The sequence below is a fragment of the Penicillium mononematosum genome, assembly GCF_028829835.1.
Source record: "Penicillium mononematosum strain IBT 11891 chromosome Unknown utg000002l:1.0-8112719.0:1.0-8118358.0, whole genome shotgun sequence".
In the NCBI taxonomy this organism is placed as follows: domain Eukaryota; kingdom Fungi; phylum Ascomycota; class Eurotiomycetes; order Eurotiales; family Aspergillaceae; genus Penicillium; species Penicillium mononematosum.
Genome location: NW_026643272.1, coordinates 2,141,160 through 2,159,629, shown reverse-complemented (window position 1 = coordinate 2,159,629; position 18,470 = coordinate 2,141,160). Strand labels below are relative to the sequence as shown.

At 49.6% G+C, this 18,470-nt stretch overlaps 8 protein-coding genes across 8 annotated transcripts; 3 read left to right on the top strand and 5 right to left on the bottom strand.

The window, feature by feature from the left end:
* Window positions 1–22: 22 nt before the first annotated feature.
* N7519_002578 (alpha-keto acid decarboxylase family protein) lies at window positions 23–1,752 on the top strand (the record flags this gene model as incomplete). Its single annotated transcript, XM_057289356.1, has 2 exons — window positions 23–1,636; window positions 1,666–1,752. The coding sequence occupies 2 exons, from the start codon at window positions 23–25 to the stop codon at window positions 1,750–1,752; spliced, it is 1,701 nt and encodes a 566-aa protein (XP_057150558.1).
* A 345-nt stretch (window positions 1,753–2,097) lies between these two features.
* N7519_002577 (DUF1765 domain-containing protein) lies at window positions 2,098–5,483 on the bottom strand (the record flags this gene model as incomplete). Its single annotated transcript, XM_057289355.1, is given in 3 exon segments — window positions 2,098–2,231; window positions 2,251–4,643; window positions 4,696–5,483. 3 exon segments carry the CDS (start codon window positions 5,481–5,483, stop codon window positions 2,098–2,100), a joined length of 3,315 nt encoding a protein of 1,104 aa, XP_057150557.1.
* A 1,608-nt stretch (window positions 5,484–7,091) lies between these two features.
* Window positions 7,092–7,437, top strand: N7519_002576 (uncharacterized protein; the record flags this gene model as incomplete). The annotated part of the gene is made up of 2 exons (XM_057289354.1): window positions 7,092–7,172; window positions 7,207–7,437. The coding sequence occupies 2 exons, from the start codon at window positions 7,092–7,094 to the stop codon at window positions 7,435–7,437; spliced, it is 312 nt and encodes a 103-aa protein (XP_057150556.1).
* Window positions 7,438–7,953: 516 nt separating this feature from the next.
* Window positions 7,954–8,474, bottom strand: N7519_002575 (ATP synthase subunit H; the record flags this gene model as incomplete). The annotated part of the gene is made up of 3 exons (XM_057289353.1): window positions 7,954–8,216; window positions 8,311–8,389; window positions 8,448–8,474. The coding sequence occupies 3 exons, from the start codon at window positions 8,472–8,474 to the stop codon at window positions 7,954–7,956; spliced, it is 369 nt and encodes a 122-aa protein (XP_057150555.1).
* A 1,170-nt stretch (window positions 8,475–9,644) lies between these two features.
* N7519_002574 (transcription factor SUA7) lies at window positions 9,645–10,694 on the top strand (the record flags this gene model as incomplete). The annotated part of the gene is made up of 1 exon (XM_057289352.1): window positions 9,645–10,694. The coding sequence occupies one exon, from the start codon at window positions 9,645–9,647 to the stop codon at window positions 10,692–10,694; it is 1,050 nt and encodes a 349-aa protein (XP_057150554.1).
* A 651-nt stretch (window positions 10,695–11,345) lies between these two features.
* N7519_002573 (uncharacterized protein) lies at window positions 11,346–11,717 on the bottom strand (the record flags this gene model as incomplete). The annotated part of the gene is made up of 1 exon (XM_057289351.1): window positions 11,346–11,717. One exon carries the CDS (start codon window positions 11,715–11,717, stop codon window positions 11,346–11,348), a length of 372 nt encoding a protein of 123 aa, XP_057150553.1.
* Window positions 11,718–12,444: 727 nt separating this feature from the next.
* N7519_002572 (uncharacterized protein) lies at window positions 12,445–13,740 on the bottom strand (the record flags this gene model as incomplete). Its single annotated transcript, XM_057289350.1, has 1 exon — window positions 12,445–13,740. One exon carries the CDS (start codon window positions 13,738–13,740, stop codon window positions 12,445–12,447), a length of 1,296 nt encoding a protein of 431 aa, XP_057150552.1.
* A 1,169-nt stretch (window positions 13,741–14,909) lies between these two features.
* Window positions 14,910–17,686, bottom strand: N7519_002571 (uncharacterized protein; the record flags this gene model as incomplete). The annotated part of the gene is made up of 5 exons (XM_057289349.1): window positions 14,910–15,407; window positions 15,449–16,435; window positions 16,500–16,904; window positions 16,961–17,355; window positions 17,497–17,686. 5 exons carry the CDS (start codon window positions 17,684–17,686, stop codon window positions 14,910–14,912), a joined length of 2,475 nt encoding a protein of 824 aa, XP_057150551.1.
* Between the last annotated feature and the right edge of the window lie 784 nt (window positions 17,687–18,470).

Here is an 18,470-nt window from a genome sequence, read left to right as displayed (position 1 = left end):
AACTTTGAATATCACATTCATCATGACTCAAGATATAAAGCTCGCGGACTACTTGTTTATCCGGTTGCGCCAGCTGGGCGTTGACTCCATGTTTGGTGTCCCTGGTGACTACAACCTTCGCCTATTGGATTTCGTTACCCCCGCCGGCCTGCACTGGGTGGGCAACTGCAATGAACTCAATGCCGCCTACGCGGCCGATGGATATGGTCGCATTAAAGGCTTGTCGGCATTGATCACTACCTATGGCGTTGGTGAGCTGTCCGCTATAAACGGTATTGCAGGGGCCTATGCCGAGAATACACCTGTGTTGCATATTGTCGGGACTCCACCGCGCCCGCTTCAGAGTGCGCGAACGTTTATGCACCACACTTTCTCAGATGGCGACTACCGTCGGTTTGCGAACATGTCGACACATGTCACCGCAGCCCAAGCGAGGCTAGAAGATGCTACCACAGCACCGGAAAGGATCGACTATATCCTGCGCCAGGCGTTGATCCACAACCGTCCGGTGTACCTCGAATTCCCCGATGATATGCCCGATGTGCTGGTGTCGGCTACAAATTTGGAAACAAAGATTTGCATCCCCCAACCACCAAGCTCTACCCAAGAGCCCCAGGTGTTGGCTCGCATCTTGGAGAGAGTGTACAGCGCCAAGCGTCCATTCATCTTCGTGGACGGAGAAAGCACAGGTCTCGGTATCGTCGATCAGCTTGATGCCCTGATCAAAGCAACGAACTGGCCCACATGGACAACCGTGTACGGCAAGGGCCTAGTCAACGAGCAGCTGCCAAATGTGTACGGATTGTACGCGGCAGCCTTTGGCGACAAGCCAGCGCAGGAGTACTTCGAGCAAGCAGATCTGATCTTAACATTCGGACCACACAACAGCGATACCAACACCTATTTCTACACGTCAATCCCAAAGCCCGCAGTGGCAATCACATTCTCGGGTAGCACCGTTCAAATCGAGCATGATACTTACCGCGACTTGTCCGCCCGCAACATTCTATCAAAGCTACTCCAGAGCCTCGATTCCGCGCGCCTAGTCAAGGCCACCGGCCCCCCAAAACAAGAAATCACATTGGACAACATCCATAACACAGACCCAATCGCGCAAGACAACTTCTACCGCCTGGTAAACCCGCTCTTCCGCGAGGGCGACATAATCCTCACCGAAACAGGCACCGCCGCGCACGGCGGCCGGAACTTCAAACTGCCTACGAAATCCCGCATCTTCGGCGCGGTGACCTGGCTGTCGATTGGATTCATGCTCCCGGCAACATTAGGCACAGCGCTAGCGCAGCGCGAACACAACAAAGGCACAGAAAGCAAGAGCCAGACTATTTTATTCATCGGCGATGGGAGTCTGCAGATGACAGCGCAGGAGATCAGCGTGATGATCCGCGAGAAGCTGAACATTATCATTTTCATCATCAATAACGACGGGTATACCATTGAGCGGGTGATCCACGGGCGCGAGCAAGTGTACAATGATGTGCCGTTCTGGAGACATGCGCAGGCGCTGAACTACTTCGGGGCTGATGAAGAACATGCGGCGAATAATACTTTCACAGCGAGAACTTGTGGCGAGTTGAAAGATGTTTTAGCTAATGAGCGGATTCAGAATGGGTCTGGGGTGAGGCTTGTTGAAGTTTTTATGGGTAGGAGGAGGATGTACAGGGGGCTTTACTGTATCTACTGAACAAGCAGCTTGATCAGGAGAAGGAGACAGAGCAGCAGAAGCAGATTTAGAACGAGAAAGATCACTTGTTACATAAATTATATATATGTTTTACTACGGTTCCCTTAAATGGCAGGTGTGATGAAGTAGAATGATGTCTTACTATGATTATTGCGTGTCTCGCCCCTAGTACACGAGATGAGAAATCCTTGGAAGAACAAAAGCAGGCTAAGTGAACGCCGGTTCCCTATGCTCCAGATCCGCCATGCACACAGTGTTGTGAAATTAGAAGAAACAAAGAAAAAAAAGAGGAATGAGCCTAAACATCTCAAGACAGACATCTGCTCGAACATCTCACCGGGAGTCTATAATTGATCTGTGTTGCTGGGAGGGGTTCCTCTCATTTTGGATTTTGGTTATTTGCGAAAGCTTTCAACCCCCAGGGTTGGGGTTTCCACCATGCGATCATTGGGGACGCCCTCATCACGACGACGGGCGAAAAAGCTATCGCATTCGGAGACAATGTGTGCCCACTCCGCCAGGGCGCGGCCTGCATACTTGCTAGGCACAAGATGGTCGTAAGAAGGCTGGGAAGGAAGTTCGGGTAAGGGGGGAGTTCTTGGTTGTAGGTGTCCGTGGCCAGGTATCTGAGGTAGGCTGGGTGGGAGTATCTTGATCGGTGGTGAGACTGTCTGGTTGTTGTTCATCATTCTCGAAGTCGGATTGTCCGAGATTCTCTGATGCTGTGTCATAATCTGACTTGTCGGGAGAACGCCGATGCTCGACGTGCAATTGGGATGCGACGGGGAGACAAGGGGTGAAAAGACGTTTGTTCTTGGTTGGCCATTGCGGGCGATCCATCCATTCCAAGGAGAACTTGAAAAAGAATGGCTGATGGGGAGCTTTGGGGCGGATGATATCGTCCATACTGTTGATCGCAGTTTGTTCGTGATCATCCATACATTTGGTATCCGCAGTCATTGTTGGATCTGATACGGCGTTCTCGGAGTCATCAGAACTGCTGCTGCTGATGCCATCGCCCGAACGTGTGTTCGAAGAACTGCCAAACATAGCCTTGAGTATTCCCCACCGTCTTTTAGATGGTTGACCATCTGAGCCATTGGAGTCGGAAGATCCAGTTCGACGGTGTGACGTGAGTTGATCCGAAGGAACGGGTGGTACGACTCGGTCGAAGCTGACGAAGAGATTGACAGGAGACAGTTGGTTTTCGCATCGGATAATGATGATTCTTCGCCCGGGAGCTGGTGTACAGGGAGCAGAGGACAGAGGGGCTGTCATACCTTCTTCGGCCTTAGATTGGAACCCGATGTAATACTCCCAGACTCGTAGAAGTCGATCTGAAAGGATTTCATAGACGTTGGAGTCAAGTGATGAGGGTTCAGTATTAAACCGTCCGACCCTCCAACACAACAAACGATGGAAATAGGCTCGCACCATTGGACTCCAGTGATTGAAGTAGTGGTAGAATACCGGCTCATGCAACAAGAAGTCCAGACAGATAGATGCCTTTCTTTCTTCTGTAGCGGTCCAGGTACCCCAGATGCAGAAGAGGAAAGAAAACACCCGCACCTCAGTGAGCGAATTGTGGCTCTGCATCATTTGGCGACAAACATCGAGCCAAAAGCCCCAATCAAACAATTCAGTTTCAATCGACTGGGCGTAACGTGTGATGATTGGAATGACCTCCTCAAGGAAGTCACACAACAAAAAGCACGCGTTATGATCAAAGAGAGACGTTTTCTGCGCTGCAGCTTTAATTATGCCGCAAAATGACTCGGCAAACAGTAAGCGAGCACGATTCGGTTCAACGGACGATTCGGACAGGAGGTCTCGGAGAAGGATAATCAAACGATTCTCTGCCATCGACCGATGAGTGTTGCTGCCACTTCGGAGATGCTGGGTGGAGGCAGAAGCATCCGGCGACTCGATGAAATCATCAAAGGTGATTGCAGCAGCTGTATGAGGGTTGTCTGACCCCTGTTGTGCTGATTGCTTGTAGATCGTGTCCTCCAGAACGAGCAGGACTTGCGCGTGAACCATCAACAAACCAGGTGCTAATACCCGCTTCGCCTTTTCAGTCCCCGGGGGCAAATACTCAGCATACAGAATGTGAATGTATTTGACGAAGACAAAGAAGAGATCCGTGTCACGGCCAGCCCACCGTGCGATCCACGGGCGGTTCCAATTAATAGGGGTGGTGTTCAAGGGTAGCTCGGGTTTCTGGCGCAGATATCGCAATAGAGGTGCTTGTGAGTGAAACGCTAACGGACGGAGAGCTGGCGGAAAGCACGTAGCGAGTTCTTGTGTGTATACACGCATATTTCCAGTACGTGACCCAGCTGATTCTGACAATATGCGTCGGAACATATTGGGAGGCGTGCTCCACAGGCGGACCAGGATCTCGGACACTCCAGGGCAGAAGAAAAAGGCATATGCACAAACCTTGCCGCAAAAAGCGACCAGGCTAGCTGGTGCGTGTCTCATGGACATTCGTTCGACCACGAATGCCATCTGAGAGAGCAGATTCTGGACAAAGATGTTTCGGATGTTGTGATGAATCGATTCGACCAAGAAATCCGAACCCGAGGAGCCTGACCCATCCGATGTTTCCGACACTGAGGTTGATGCATACTTCAATGATTCCGTAGGTCCGCTACCATTCTGCGCCATGGGGAAGGGGATGCGCCATTCCGGTCGAGCCATGATTCCCACGACAGCTTCCAGAAACACTGGCCTGTCGGTTCCCGAGATCGACTGGTTATGCTTACCATTGAGCATCTCCAACATCCCAATCCACCATTTATTGAGAATATTAACTCGACGATCCAGGTCTTCTGGCCTGAGATTCTTGCATGATGCGTGGAGGTGATGGCGGCTGAGAAAAGGGAGGAGCGAGGTGCGGATGACGTTGGCTTTCAACGAGCTAGATTTGGCTTGAAACCTGTTCTCTGGTCAGCGATTGTGACGTGAATGGCTAAGGTGATTGCACATACTTTTGGAAATCCGCCTCCAGGCCACGGAAGATACCCCAAAGCTCGTCCTTTTTCCGTGCATGATCGGTGCCTGCATTCGCATACGCGGCAGCAGTTTCTGCAGCTCCCTTGGGCATAGGTGGTAAGACCGGGGTCGAAACGGAGAGTGACGCTGTGAACTTTTCCATTGAGGACCGGTGCCGTAGCGAATTACCAGATGGACTGCTTGGAGAGCCGGGGCTGTCTTCGGGGCCCTTGGCCACAACAGCCAGCATCGGCCGGCGCGGGCGTTTGTAGAGGATCGTTCGCCTGCGGGACGGTTGTGTCTGATCGTCTTCTGTTTTTTGACCGGTGGATCGACTTGGGGATTGTGAATCTTGCTGTTTAGACCTTTTCGCCGACGGGGACGGAGATCGGGAGGAAGAGCCCCATGGTTTCCTTGCAAGGCTGACTATTCTTCCAGACATTGACCGACTCTTGGATGGCCTCGCAGCGGGCTCGGGAGCCCTAGTCTCGGGCACAAATGAATCCGTGTCCTTCAAATCCTCTGATGACGATAATGTGAATTGTGAGACGGAGGCTTGCTTCGACTTGTCCTTGGAACGAAGAGAGGTTCGGCGGAGAATGTCCTTCCCAGCAGCCACGGTTTCTTTTGTCGGTGATTCTGCCAATGCTGGAACGGCATAATCAGAAAATGTGCGTCTTAGGCTGGATTCTGTCGTTATTTGACTGGGAAGATCGGTATAGCTGGCGGCACGAGAGAGCTCGGAGTTCTGGTCATCGTTCGTCTCGTGTGAGGGTGAAGACATTGTCTAAAGGATAAAAAGAGGGCAGATCGGTTATTGAGGGGATTTCTTGGTCATTTCCCCGTAAATCTCGGGATTCTGAGCGTAGAAGAGACCAGCTCCTCTGTGCACCAGGAGGTTCCAGGTCGAAGTGGTCAGGCGCGCTGCATCTGGGGAAGGGCAAACAAAGCACAATCACAATGCTGAAAGGCCAACTTTGAGAGGAAATCAGGGATCAAGAGAAGGAGAAAGAAAAAAAAAAAAAGCAGTTATCCAGCCCTGGAGGAATAACGGAGTTTCGGGGGGGGTGGATCGATTCGTCTATGCAGCCGCTTAGGTAGAAGGGCGCCACTCTGATTCAGCAAGTGATCGGCGGGGGAATCTCCCCCAAGGGCGTCTGCACAGGGGTCCGGCAAAAGGGTGGGGTGATTCAAGAAGTGAGGGAGAAGAAGGAAAAAGAAGAGAAGTTCAAATACATATATGTAGTTCCAAGGGGGACCCGAAGTTTACAAAATACTGTATTTGTTCAATTTGTTCATTTTGCTCATTTTGCTCAATTTGCCCTATTTTTTTGTCGTTAATTAACTCGAGACAATTTTAACATTATCTTATTCTCTACTATTATAGCCTTATTATAGCATCAAATCCCATTTCATATTAAAATCAGCTTTTAGCTGAGACATTGACTATTCTCCTTTTTTACTCCACTTCTTCCACGGATCTCTTCTTCTTCTCCTCTGTAGCCATCATGATCGCGTAATACTGGACAGTCTCACGGCGTCAGCTCGAGTCCATGGTCTCTGCACGATGCAGCAAGTCTGATTCGTAAAGACATCGGGCTCTCTGTTCAGCCCCAATTGCAAGGTCTTTACAGGCGCTAGGGCCAATCGCATCCCTCCTCTCCGGAACATAATAGGGCAGAATTCACCGAGTGGGCTATGACAGCTGTACATTGGTACAGAATCTCTCGTATCTCATTCTTGGCCATGGAATGTTATAATCTCGCCTCGCTGTGCTCCGATGGTATCATCAACCCTAATTACCCATTATTTTGGCATTCACAAATTGTATTTCACCATGGTTCATGTAGACTATCAACATACGGAGTACGGAGTATAAGAAACAACATTGCTTTTCACACGGCATCTGGTTTAGGGTCAATTTAATTTCCAAATTATGGAGCTATTTCCACTAGTAGTACCTGTCATAATCTGCCCTGTAGGGGGTGGTTGAGCCACAAGACGCTTGCAAAGTGAATCACCTTACTTCATACAGATATAGCCTTAGTATAAATGGCGGTCTATCCCCGAGTGCCTTTATTTTTTCTCGTATCTACAATATAAGAGTTCCCGGGACACGAGTGCCCTGTTGACACACCATGAATCACATTGCACAAGCCCTTGGCGACCAATGTTTTCATTTCGCCCCCTAGGAAAATCAGGACCGAAGTTGAACAACAGTAACTTGGTGGAGTATGCATGGTTCAATAGCGCTTGTACGGAGTAGAGTATGTTGTATTTCTTTTTACTCCGGAATTTTATTAAACTTTGGCTTTAGCTTTGCCAGCCATCCCGGTTCCAAGGTTGTTCCCTCCAGAGGGGTTGATATCAAATTCTAAACAAGTGTGGAAATATGATGTATCAGATTAATTGCAATGCTTTCACGAACTTCTGGTCTGTTCCTGACATCTTGATCTACGGATCAGCTGCAGCAGTACGGAGTAGATCCTAATAATTTATACCAATAGTTCCCGTATATGTTGTATAGACATCCATACTCCGTGCATCTCATATACTTCCGAGCTCTGACCAGATATCGCATCACTTATTGCATGAACATGACAATAAGCCTGCTCAAGCCATGCAGTGCACCTTTTCTACACCAGCAGTCCCATGTCATGTTCCAAGCTATGTATCTGGTTGGTTCATCTTGTCTATACACATCAACCTTGGAAGCGATCCCAATTACTAACCAGTAAGACAGTCTCGATGTGCCAGGCATTGATCCATTACCCGCAGCTCTCGTCGTCATAGTTTGACTGCTAAGATTCGATCCATGGGGCTGCCTGTATTTGTGTACTCCATCACGTAGTCAACCATGCAGATCAACCATCTAGGTATTTTCTACGTGTACCGTTATTCTTGAAATACTACCTCTGAATACTACGAATCTCGTTCTTGGCGTTCAAGCGAAGTGCGCAGGATATCACGAATGAGCTTTACTCCGTACTCTACTTAGTACTCACCAAAGACAAGTCTTGTATCAGCCACCCTTCCAGAGTGAAAACCATTGCTCTTGAGTCCTGCTCTGGACAAAAAAAGAAAAAGAAGAGGTGAGAATCAAGGAAAAAAGATGTCTCAACGTTCAAAAAATGTGGTCTAATTTACAAGCTTTAGGACCTCGAGAGGCGGCCACATTAGTTGCATCGGCATTTACAGCCAGCCTTCCCCCCATATCTCCCCAGACCTTGCTAAATGAAAAAAGAAAGAGGAATCTAGTGGGCAGCGGGGGCCTCCTCTTCCTCCTCGAACCAGCTCTCCTCGGCAGGGGCGGCCTCGCCAGCGGCGGCCTGGCCTTCGACCTCGACCTCCTGGCTCTCGTAGGCGGACAATTCGCTAGCGAGGTTGGCCTCCTCGGGAGACTGGGGGGGCTTAGGGGCGGTGAACTTTTGGACGTGCTCTTCAGCGTCACCAGCCTTGAGGGGGGTGGGCTTGTATGCCTTGAGCTCGCGGAGGTAAAGGTCCTGGACTGGGTCGGCTGCGGCGGATTGCGGGTTAGCAAGAATGCGACCGATGGATATAGTAGGGACATCTGGGTCATATTGAAGATAGCCCCTAGGTAGAGTACATACCCTGGCGGACGGCGGAGGTCAGGAAGGTGCGGCGAGCGACCGAGACCTGTGCCCGAGAGGCACGGGAGAAGAGGGTGCGCTGTTTTTCACGTTAGTCGAGGGTCCAAATAGACAGCTGCAGGTCAAGTATTGCTCACCGAGGCCCGGAGAGACTGAGACATCATCTTGACTGAGGGTGTAGATGAGGAATGAGGGGGTGGTTCTCAATAGAATAGGTCTGATCCGTCTTTCCGTGAAGTTGGAGGTTCAAACGACTTCTGTTCGGGAAAGGTCTCTTGGCAGATGACTCAGCCGGGCCATGTTGTTCCCGAATCTTTCCTGGGCTTCAACACTGCTTGAGCAAATAATGTATTAAAACAAATAGTCGATGGTAGTTCAATTTATCTATGAGAACCTTGGAAGTAATAATTGGTTAAGTTAATTCATTGTGGACAGTATGTTATTGATGGAAAGACACAATTCTCTGAACTTACTACGCAAATTCCCGAAACTAGCAGTATAGGAATATCTGAATTCCATGACTTTAATGTCCTCTATCACCTTATCCTGCAAAGATTAAACCGAAGGCCTTCTTTTCCTCTCTCGGTTTGGTCTCTCTACAGCAAACGAGAACAAAGAATCTTTGTTTGCTTTAAAAAAGCTTCCTATACTTCCTCAGCCAATAAAATCGCACGGAAGTTTATCACGTTCACGTGACATACTTACTAAGCCCGATTTGGCCTGCGCCTTTCTCGGGTGCCGCCTATTCAAGTCCTCACCATTGTCTCCTTCATCCTCCCCCAGTCCTTGGCTTCTTCTTTCCCTCCTCCTCAGCCTGTCCCCATTTTCGTGAGAGACTTCTTGCGGAGACCTTGACTGGTTCAACACGGCTGGACAAGCTGAGGCGAGATCTCTGTTCCACTTTCGATACAAGAAAGCGCAGATCGGTGAAGTGTTTTCCACGACTGGGGGTGACTCCTTCGAATCTCGAGGGCTCTGGCCTGTGAAAGGTAATGGAAAGCTTCTTTGTTCGAGTATATCTTGGCATGACATTGTTGAAGGACCAGACAACGTTGCGATACGGGAGACAATGAATTTGCTTTGGGCTGAGCTAACATGACTGCACAAAACAGTGGCCTTGAGCGACTCCTTTTTTTTCCATTTTCGACCATTTCCCTTGCTGAGGGATCCTCCACAGGTGGCCCGCTTTCGTTTTCCTCACTACAGCCGCCAAGCTGTATTCGCCACTTCTCCTTCGCTATTATACTCGGAAATACCGTCTACCCCGTATAGCCCCAAAAGTCCTTGCAAGGCGTTGCCACGATCGATACGCAAGTTACCTGAAAACTCAAAACATGGCTACTACTCTTGCGAAACCCGAGGGCGCAACTCCTTGGAAGAAAAACCTATCGGCTCATCTCGTTTGCCCCGAATGCAAAGAGGATCCTCCGAACCTGGAATTCCCCGACTCTCACGAGACAGTTTGTGGTTCGTGCGGACTTGTGCTCGCAGACCGTGAGATCGACTTGCACTCTGAATGGCGTACCTTCTCCAACGACGACCAAAATAATGACGATCCCTCCCGTGTCGGAGACGCCTCGAACCCTCTTCTCAACGGTGCCCAACTGGAGACTTCCATCGCAAGTGGAGGATCTGGCCGTGCCCGCGACCTGTACCGCGCGCAAAACAAACAGTCGGGTGAGAAGGCGAACAAGGCCCTCCTAGCAGCTTACAAGGAAATCGGTGCTTTGTGCGACGGTTTCAACATCCAGAAGACTGTCGCTGATACCGCCAAGTATCTATTCAAGATGGTCGATGACGCCAAGGCGTTCAAGGGCAAGTCGCAGGAAGTCATTATTGCCGGTTGCATCTTCATCGCATGCCGCCAGTGTAAGGTTCCTCGTACCTTCACCGAGATCTTCGCAGTGACCAAGGTCACTCGAAAGGAAATCGGTCGCATTTACAAGGCTCTAGAGAAGTTTTTCACCACTCAGAATGTCGAGCGCCACAATGCTGCTTTAGAAAATGGCGAAACTCACGACTTTGCTGGCGATTACAATGCGACTACTTCGACCAAGCCAAGCGATCTTTGCAATCGTTTCTGCAACCTTCTCGACCTCCCTTACCAGGTCACCAGTGTTTCCGTCTCCCTTTCGGACCGTGTTACCGCCATGGGCGACTTGGCCGGACGTTCTCCGCTGTCTATTGTTGCGGCTTGCATTTACATGGCTTCGTTCCTTATGGGCCACGGCAAGTCTGCCAAGGAGATTTCCCAGGTTGCGCATGTCAGTGATGGAACCATTCGCGGTGCTTACAAGCAATTGTACGCAGAGCGCGAGCGCCTGGTTGACCCTGAGTGGATCAAGGGTGGCAAGGGTGATATGGCCAAGTTGCCTGTGAGCTGAACAGAACACAACATTTGCTTTGCGATCACATTGATGATATCCACGAAGAGGGACATGGCGAAGCTGCCTGTCTATGGAGAAAAAGAAAATAAAATAAAAAAAGAACATCTGCTTTTCTTGGGACACATGGATGTCTCTGAAACGTCATCGGATCACCTCGCTGCAATGTGCTTAGAATTTTATCTTTGGTGGATATTGGCTTTGGGACAAGCCTGAGGACTGCCTTAATTTGTACATCATCATGGATAGCTAGATTGAGAAACAATCAATCGTCTTCCTATGAGTTTGATGAATGTATATGTAGCCTGATGTCCATGCTTCACTGGTAGGTAGAGTAAGATCTGAAAAGACGTGTTCTACTACTAGAAGGTCTTTTGAATACTTTCAGGATTCCACTTGTCTATTTGGGTACATCTATGGATGTATATGTCGAATGATAAACAAGCCCGGAGAGCATAAAATACAAAGCCAATAATCAAACCATGAATCTCAGCGCACAAAGGAAAGCCATTTATCTATAGCTCTGAAGCAGGCACCTGGACTGAACTCAGAAGCCAAAAAGAAACAATGATGAACCAGCCACCATCTCACAACCTAGCATCTCATAGCGGACATATCACCAGCACAGCAGGATACAAGCAAGGGATCAAGCTAGCTCTTGAAAGCAGGTTTAACCGTGCCATTGTCGCCAGTAGAGTTATATGGCTTATCATACCGCTCCTCCATATCCCGGTTGTGCTCCTTCACATCCTGGGGAAGATCCTTTTTCGGGTTCCCCTCTCGGTCTACAAGAGGCGACTGCTCTCCCTCGTTGAGGGTAGGCTTTGCTCTATTGGAAGGGATTGGGCGGTTGGATGAGTCTGGCTGGGGGGTTGTGGTTGTGGCTTGCTCGGGGTCATTTGAGGATTTGGTCGCAAAGCTTCGGTATAGGGAGGTGCGAGATGTTTGGGTGCGCGCTGCAGAAAGAGCTGTAATTGGGGACCGGGCCTGGAATGGAGTCTTCAGGCGCATCAAGGTCGTCATTTTGAAGATTGGTGGGCTTCAGTTTTATTGGAGGTATTAAGGTTGGATATGTTGAAGGTAGGAGAAGGCTGGAATTGACATTCTATTTATACAAGTTCCCTACGAAATCAGGTTTCCGGGATTGGCATCGCTCATTTGGTGATGACGTACTTCGATGTCATACTGGACACGCCAAGAGTTTCAACAACTTTATATCTATATTTACTATTGTGGGAAGATGTGAATCGAAGTTTCTACAGCATCTTTTCATCCTTCTAAGTGTTTTATTATTTGCTCCTATTAGGGTGACAAAGTTGAAATTCAATCCATTCAAGCCTGAGCTAACAATAATGTTAACTGCTAGTGAATCCCGCACGCAGGATTCAGCAGTCATCAAGAACAAAGTTAACAATATCAACTGACCAGTCCCCAGTAGCGAAGTAACAATAACAATATTTGGTATCTTTGTAATGGACAAAGTCCTTCGAGGTGAGTTAGAGCATGCCATCAGCTGGAATGTCGCCATCAATGCCCATAAACACCAGTTTAGCCCAATGGACTAAACCACCACGCGCACACATCCATAATATTGAAAGCGGACCAATGTTCAGTGCCCGAATGAATAATAGAATGGAGATAAGAAAACAAAGAGAGAAAAATTCGAGTGGCACACTGTTAAGCATTACTCTAACTGGATGCCTGCAACTGTGTCTTGCAAGGGATTTGATGAGCTTTCGGAGTGGGACGATTATTTTTGAATGTCTTCAGCTGCGGTTGCACTGAATTTCCCTACTGAGGCCGGGGTTGACTCCGATGGTTGCTCAGAAGAACTACCCTCACAAGTACGGGATTCGTGCGAGCTGGATAGATCACGCTGCTGTTGTTTCTGATCAAGCTCTGCTTCATCGAATGGGTCTTGCTGACCACACACCGTCTCATTTCGACGATATTGAGGTGAAGGGACTTTCTTGTGCAACCTCTGGTCCTTGCGCTTCGGGCTAGGGATGTCCGTTTGCTCCGAATGAACCTGAGATGGGGGATTTGAGGCATTGGCAGGATTTCTCGGCGAAGTTTGTAGTTGCTGTTGGGGGTTTGACCGGGATTGCAGGGAAGACCTGGGGTGAGATTTCTGAGAGGCTTGCCGTCGTTTTTCTCGCGTCCCAGAAGGCTTGTCGGCGGAACCGGCCAAATGTCGAGAGGCCTCGGCCTCCATCATAGAGCTCGTAACAGGAAATGTGTGTTCGAAGGCTGTATCCAGCAGTTTCATGCCAGCGGACTCCACATTCTGGGCTTTCAGCTTGCGCCTCAGCTGCTCTCGCTCAGAGCTTATCACTCGGTCTCGATGTAAACGGGATGTGGCTTCCGACCACCGAGAATTGCGTGTTCCAGGCAGATAGTCTGTGGCCGCCAGTGGTAAGTCATTATCTTGTGCTCGAGGAGGCTGTCTGGAATCCTGCTGAATCGGTTGGGGTGCAACTGGGAGCTTTGCAGGCGGCGCAGGGTCCGGGTTATTTTGCTGTTGGGAAATTGTAGGAGGCGCAACAGATATGGGACCCGGTGTAGACCACTGCCTCTGCAGTTCAGTCGCCAATTCGAGATTGCCACCGGTTGTATAGATGCCGTTAAAGATTAGTGGGACCAGGTTCGGGGGGACACCGGCGCGCAGGGCATCTGACAATATTGACTGCTCGATTCGCCGCCGTTCCAGTACCAAGGTAGCCTGGTACGTTCTTTCTTCTTGCTGTCTGCGCCGGTCTTCTTCCATTTTGGTGTGTAGCCACAGCTTCATGTCCTCTGTGCCTTCCCATGCAGCAGGTAGCGGGGGCAGGGGGGTTGGCATTGACAGCGGAGGTGGTAGGCGATTGAGCCCAGATGGCGGGACCAGGTCTCTGGATGAGCTCATCGTAGGATTTGGAGTTGTTGGAGAGCCCTCTATTGAAGGCCAAGGCAGTAGTTGTGGGAGGGACTGGGTCTTTGTTTTGGTAGACTCATGGGTGTCCGTTGTAACGTTCGTGCGCTTGGATGGTTTTGAGGTGAGTTTCATGTTGCCAGTAGATCAGCAACGCTTTGAATTGCATAAGCATAGGGGATGACAGGAACCTTAGGCACACCAGTTGGATTCCATGAAGATTATGCGAGTACCACGGGAGGAGAGAGAGCAGGTGATAAAACGAGAGTGAGAGAGCGAGAGAGCCCAAATAGGAAGCGACATACTCTTTACAACAGGAATTACCTAGGTAGAGGACAACAGATACTCAATGTAGGTATATCTTATTTCCAAGGTTGGGAAATATGGATAGGATATGGAATGGTCATGTCCCACTAAGCAATTACATTCCAAGGTTGGTACGAATTTACCAAATGTCTCTCTTCACGTATTCCTTCCTCTTTCCTCTTCCAATGATCCAATGAGGATCTGATACCCGTGGACGGCTTGACGCTTGTCATGCAATGTATCGATGGCCTAATGAGGCAATTGAATCCATCTGGAAGGCGCGATGTCCCTGCCTCCTCTTCCTTTATCTACTATCCTACCATCTCTGATCTTCCCTTACCACTACCACCGATCGATTTATATGCAATGATCCCATATGAAAGGGATGTTCTGTTAATTGCAAAGAGGATATATACTCTCTTCTTCTCAGTCTGAAGAAGCCCTTGTTCTATGAAATTTGACCGTGTATGCCGCTGCGGAACCCTAATTCGGCTAGAATCCTAGGCATCTCCATACAATTACTTCGGGATTCGGCCTGCAACCATATGTAGGGCTTCTGTGGTATGTGGTGGGCTTTCCCGCATAAGCTGACGTGCTGTACAAAACCTCGTACGGGCTTAGAACATTACATGTAGAACATACCTACGTTCGGCCCATACCCTTGACCAAGGTGGCCGTGGCTTTGGCTTGAGCTATTGGTCAAATCGAAGAAAACACCAGCCATCAATACCTAGGCATCAGTCTACAGTTACCAGACACATTGCTATGGATGGAAGAGATTCATTTAGAATATATACTCGGCGCATCAGCAGATGCCCACATGGAAGCCACATCTAGCATGTCCCCCAAGTTAAAAGAAAAGGGCGCAAAGGGTATCCTATCGCTTTATTCGCCATCTTTATCTCACCGCCTCGTTACCGGAACAGCGATAGCCTGGAAAAGGTGGCAGGTCGCAGGAGGAGCAGTGAAGTAAAAGCAGTCATCATGCCTACTTTGTTTTATACGTCGCCACGATCGAATCGACTCAAGACCTCAGGCGGGACAGTGGGGATGTACTTGCGGGCCCGTTCGCGGTTCGTGCCACCGAACCCGGCACCGTAGCTGACCAGCATGTCTGTACTGGTTGGAAGAGAGAAAGGGAGGAAGAGAGTGGGGTCGAGGAAGACACTATTACCGGCACCTGAGCGCTCATCGTTCCTGGCGGTGGCCATGCTTCCAGGTCGGGATGATAGAGCAGCGGAGCCTGGAGATGTTTCAGTGTCAGGGGATGTGGGTGCTGCAGAGGGCTGGTCCTTCGGCGGTGTCTTCGGACGGGCATCTGCTGCTGCCTGAGGACCTGGTCCAGCTGCTGCCTTTGCCTTCTCTTCTTGGATTTTCTGCTGTTCACGGTGTAGAACTCCGGGATCACTCTGCATGTCGAGAAGGAACTTCATTGCTTGCTTGGTCAGGCCTTTCTCGCCGACTTCTGGGCGGTATGACTTGACTGCATGCAGGAGCTGGGCGGGGAGAGTTGTTGCAGTTGAAGCAGGGTTGTTACGAGAGATTCGTGGTCGTCGCCGAGCGATGAGAAGCATTGCAGCCATTGGAGGAGTTGAATGACCGGGGCTAAATGCCGACGAGCGGCATCAATTGTCGACTCTCCAGTGGTGTTGGTGGAACCGTTTTCGTAGTGTTCTGGCACCCGGTTGTTCGTGCGCGCCCAATCCTCTAATGACGAAACGTTCATGCGGATCTGCATCGCCTTCGTGCGCGCCAAGTAACGTTTCGTGCTCATGATTCGGTTAAATATCTCGGCGCTGAGCCAGTAGAGAAGTTGAGAGAGGACCTGGGTTGTGATCACTGAGTGAACATCGTAGAGATCAAGTACAAAGAGGGTCGATGATAGTAAAGAGGTGATGTTCCGAGGCGAGACTTGTGCTCGTCGCCGCGGTGATGGAGGCCGGAATCGCTTCTCGTCAGGCTCGGGGTTTTTGTTTTTATTTTTCCGGAACAGTTTCCACTCGTTTTGGAAGGCGACATCCTCCAGTCCAGGGATGGTCTCATGGTCCAGCATTGCCGCATCCAGGACTTTGTTCATTCGACGCTCGGCGTCACGAATAATGAGAACGAATATCTCGTTGATCAGCTCCGCCAGGTGGAGCTGGAACTCGACGGTAGATTCCACTAAGCCCCCATCCTTCTTCAGGTAATGGAGTAGAAGCGTGGCATTTGACAGCCAAAAGGCTTGCATTGTCATATCCCACTGGTAACGTTCTACAACGTCATTGATCTTTTCCATTGCAGACGACAGCAGAGTTGTGAGCAGCTCGGGGCTGGCATGATAGTGCGCGTAACGGGCGCTGAGGAAGAGAAGATTTGCAGGCACTGGCTTTTGGGAAGGAGACCGCTGGGGAGTCATGTTGGTGATGATAATATCCAAAATGCGCTCTAGCTCATGGTCCTGGAAGACAAACATCTGATCATTCAGACACTTGTCCCAGACAAATTCCTGTTGATCTTCCTCGAGTTCATCGTCATCGGATGGCTATGATAACCAAAAATCTCGAATCAGTCAAGGCAGAAAACTTGTTTTCGCGATATAAACTGACCTCGAATTTCTCGTCAAGCCCTAAACTGGACAGATCGACCTCCAGATTGATTGCGCTCTCTTCCATCATCATTCGCCGTTTCATCTCGCTCTCCGCTAGCTCTTCTTCGAAACGACCATGCGCCAATCCAGCGTCATAGAAGTCATCATCGATATTACCCGAGCCAAAGCTGTAACCATTTTCATGCAAATATTCAGAAATCTCACTACCGGGCTGGGCAAAATCAAAAGCCCTACCACCGGATGAGGACTTGATATCCGGTGATGCCCCATTGTCAAGAAGAATCTTCGCTATCGTCTTGTGTCTGTTGGTCATGGCCCACATCAATGCGCTCCACTGGTTACGATCCTGTCTGTCGACGAGGGCACCGGCCACAATGAGCGCAGCAACAACTTCCTGATGACCCTATTATAACCAGTCAGCCTCGCATCAGTATTATTTCGCGCATACAAGTAACTCACAAAACAACTGGCATAGATCAACGGCACAGTCCCCTCCTCGTCGGGCTTATTGACATCCACGTAAGTCCTCGCCTCGCCCTGTACCAATCTCCGCACGCGATCCACATCGCCATTACTGGCCGCCATGTTCAAGCTCTTCTGGAGTATGTCGCGCTTCTCGTCATCGGTCAATTTCTCGTCGGCGGCAATCGTCTCTTCGTCTGCAGTGAGCGAATCCACCTCCCGATGAGCAGCTTGGGCAGCAAGCATCTCCATTAGTCGGGCGTCATTATCTTCGATATCGCGCCCATAGTGAGCCCGTATTTCGTGCTCACTGTCGTGCGAGTGATCGTCGAGCGCTAGGCTAAAGGATAAAGGTTTCGCGGCGACTGGCGCGGTCAGGTATTGTGATTGACCTGTTCAACGATTAGATCTTAATACTTGAGTGCTCAACACAGTCGGTGAAATTCCCAGCATGTAACCGTCCAAGGTAAAATAGTTTGATCTCCCGCGTCGGGGAAACGGGGAAATAGTTCCGCGGACACAAGAGCACTCACCCTGCCAAGCATCGTACATTTCAGTCTCCGGCTGGAAGACCGGGACGGAGCGACGATCGTCCAGTGATTTGGGTAAGTCATCTGGGAGTTCCTGTTTAGCTTCGTGGAAGGACGCGGGGCTGTGGTCGCTGTAGTCGTTGGAGTCGATGGGGTCCTCTGGAGCCCCGCGCCGCGGTTCAGTCATGTCCATCGTGGCGGGCTGGCTGTCCGGTAGAGTGGTGGCGGGGCATCAAAGGGTTTGAATTTGAGGGGAGATTGAAGAACCCTCTCTGGGGATATGTTCGGTAAGGAGGGTACCCTCCACGCGTGGAAATTGGATGTTGGAGGGAGGTGGTGGTGATGAGTGGTGGTGGATTTGGTGTTCCGTTCCTGGACCAGCTCCCGCGATGTGGCCCCGAAGACCTCGGGAGATATGACGCAGCTTTGTAATTCCTCCGTGGTATTTGACTGTTGGGATATGAAATCAATGTGGGCAAATATCTTGATAAGTTTTTTCTTTTTCCATCTTGGTTGAATTTCGTATTTTCCTACTGATATGTAGATCTGGTAAGTAACAAACCCCCATTCACCTGCAAAGTATGTCTTTTTTTTGGAGTCTTACAAGCGATTTCCCTCTATAGAACATTGTATGATAGTAGAATCTGCTACTGATACTATGGATACATGTATCTTAATTGAATAGCATCAGCTAAGGAGAATGTCATGGGGGGGTCATGATAAATAGGGCAGAATATGGGGGACTAGGTACATAGTATGTAGGTATAAGTATATGGACAATGCAAGTGTAATAGTAGGAAAAGGTGACAGAGTTCCAGTGTTTGATAACAAATCTGAATACAACCTTGGAAGATTATCTTCATCTGCAGAAATGCTCCAAATATATTGCTATCCATAGAGGCATATGATATCTCAAACCCACGCTTTGATGCAGAAACGAACACCCAAATCCAGAAGCATAGGCCTATGACTCTGAC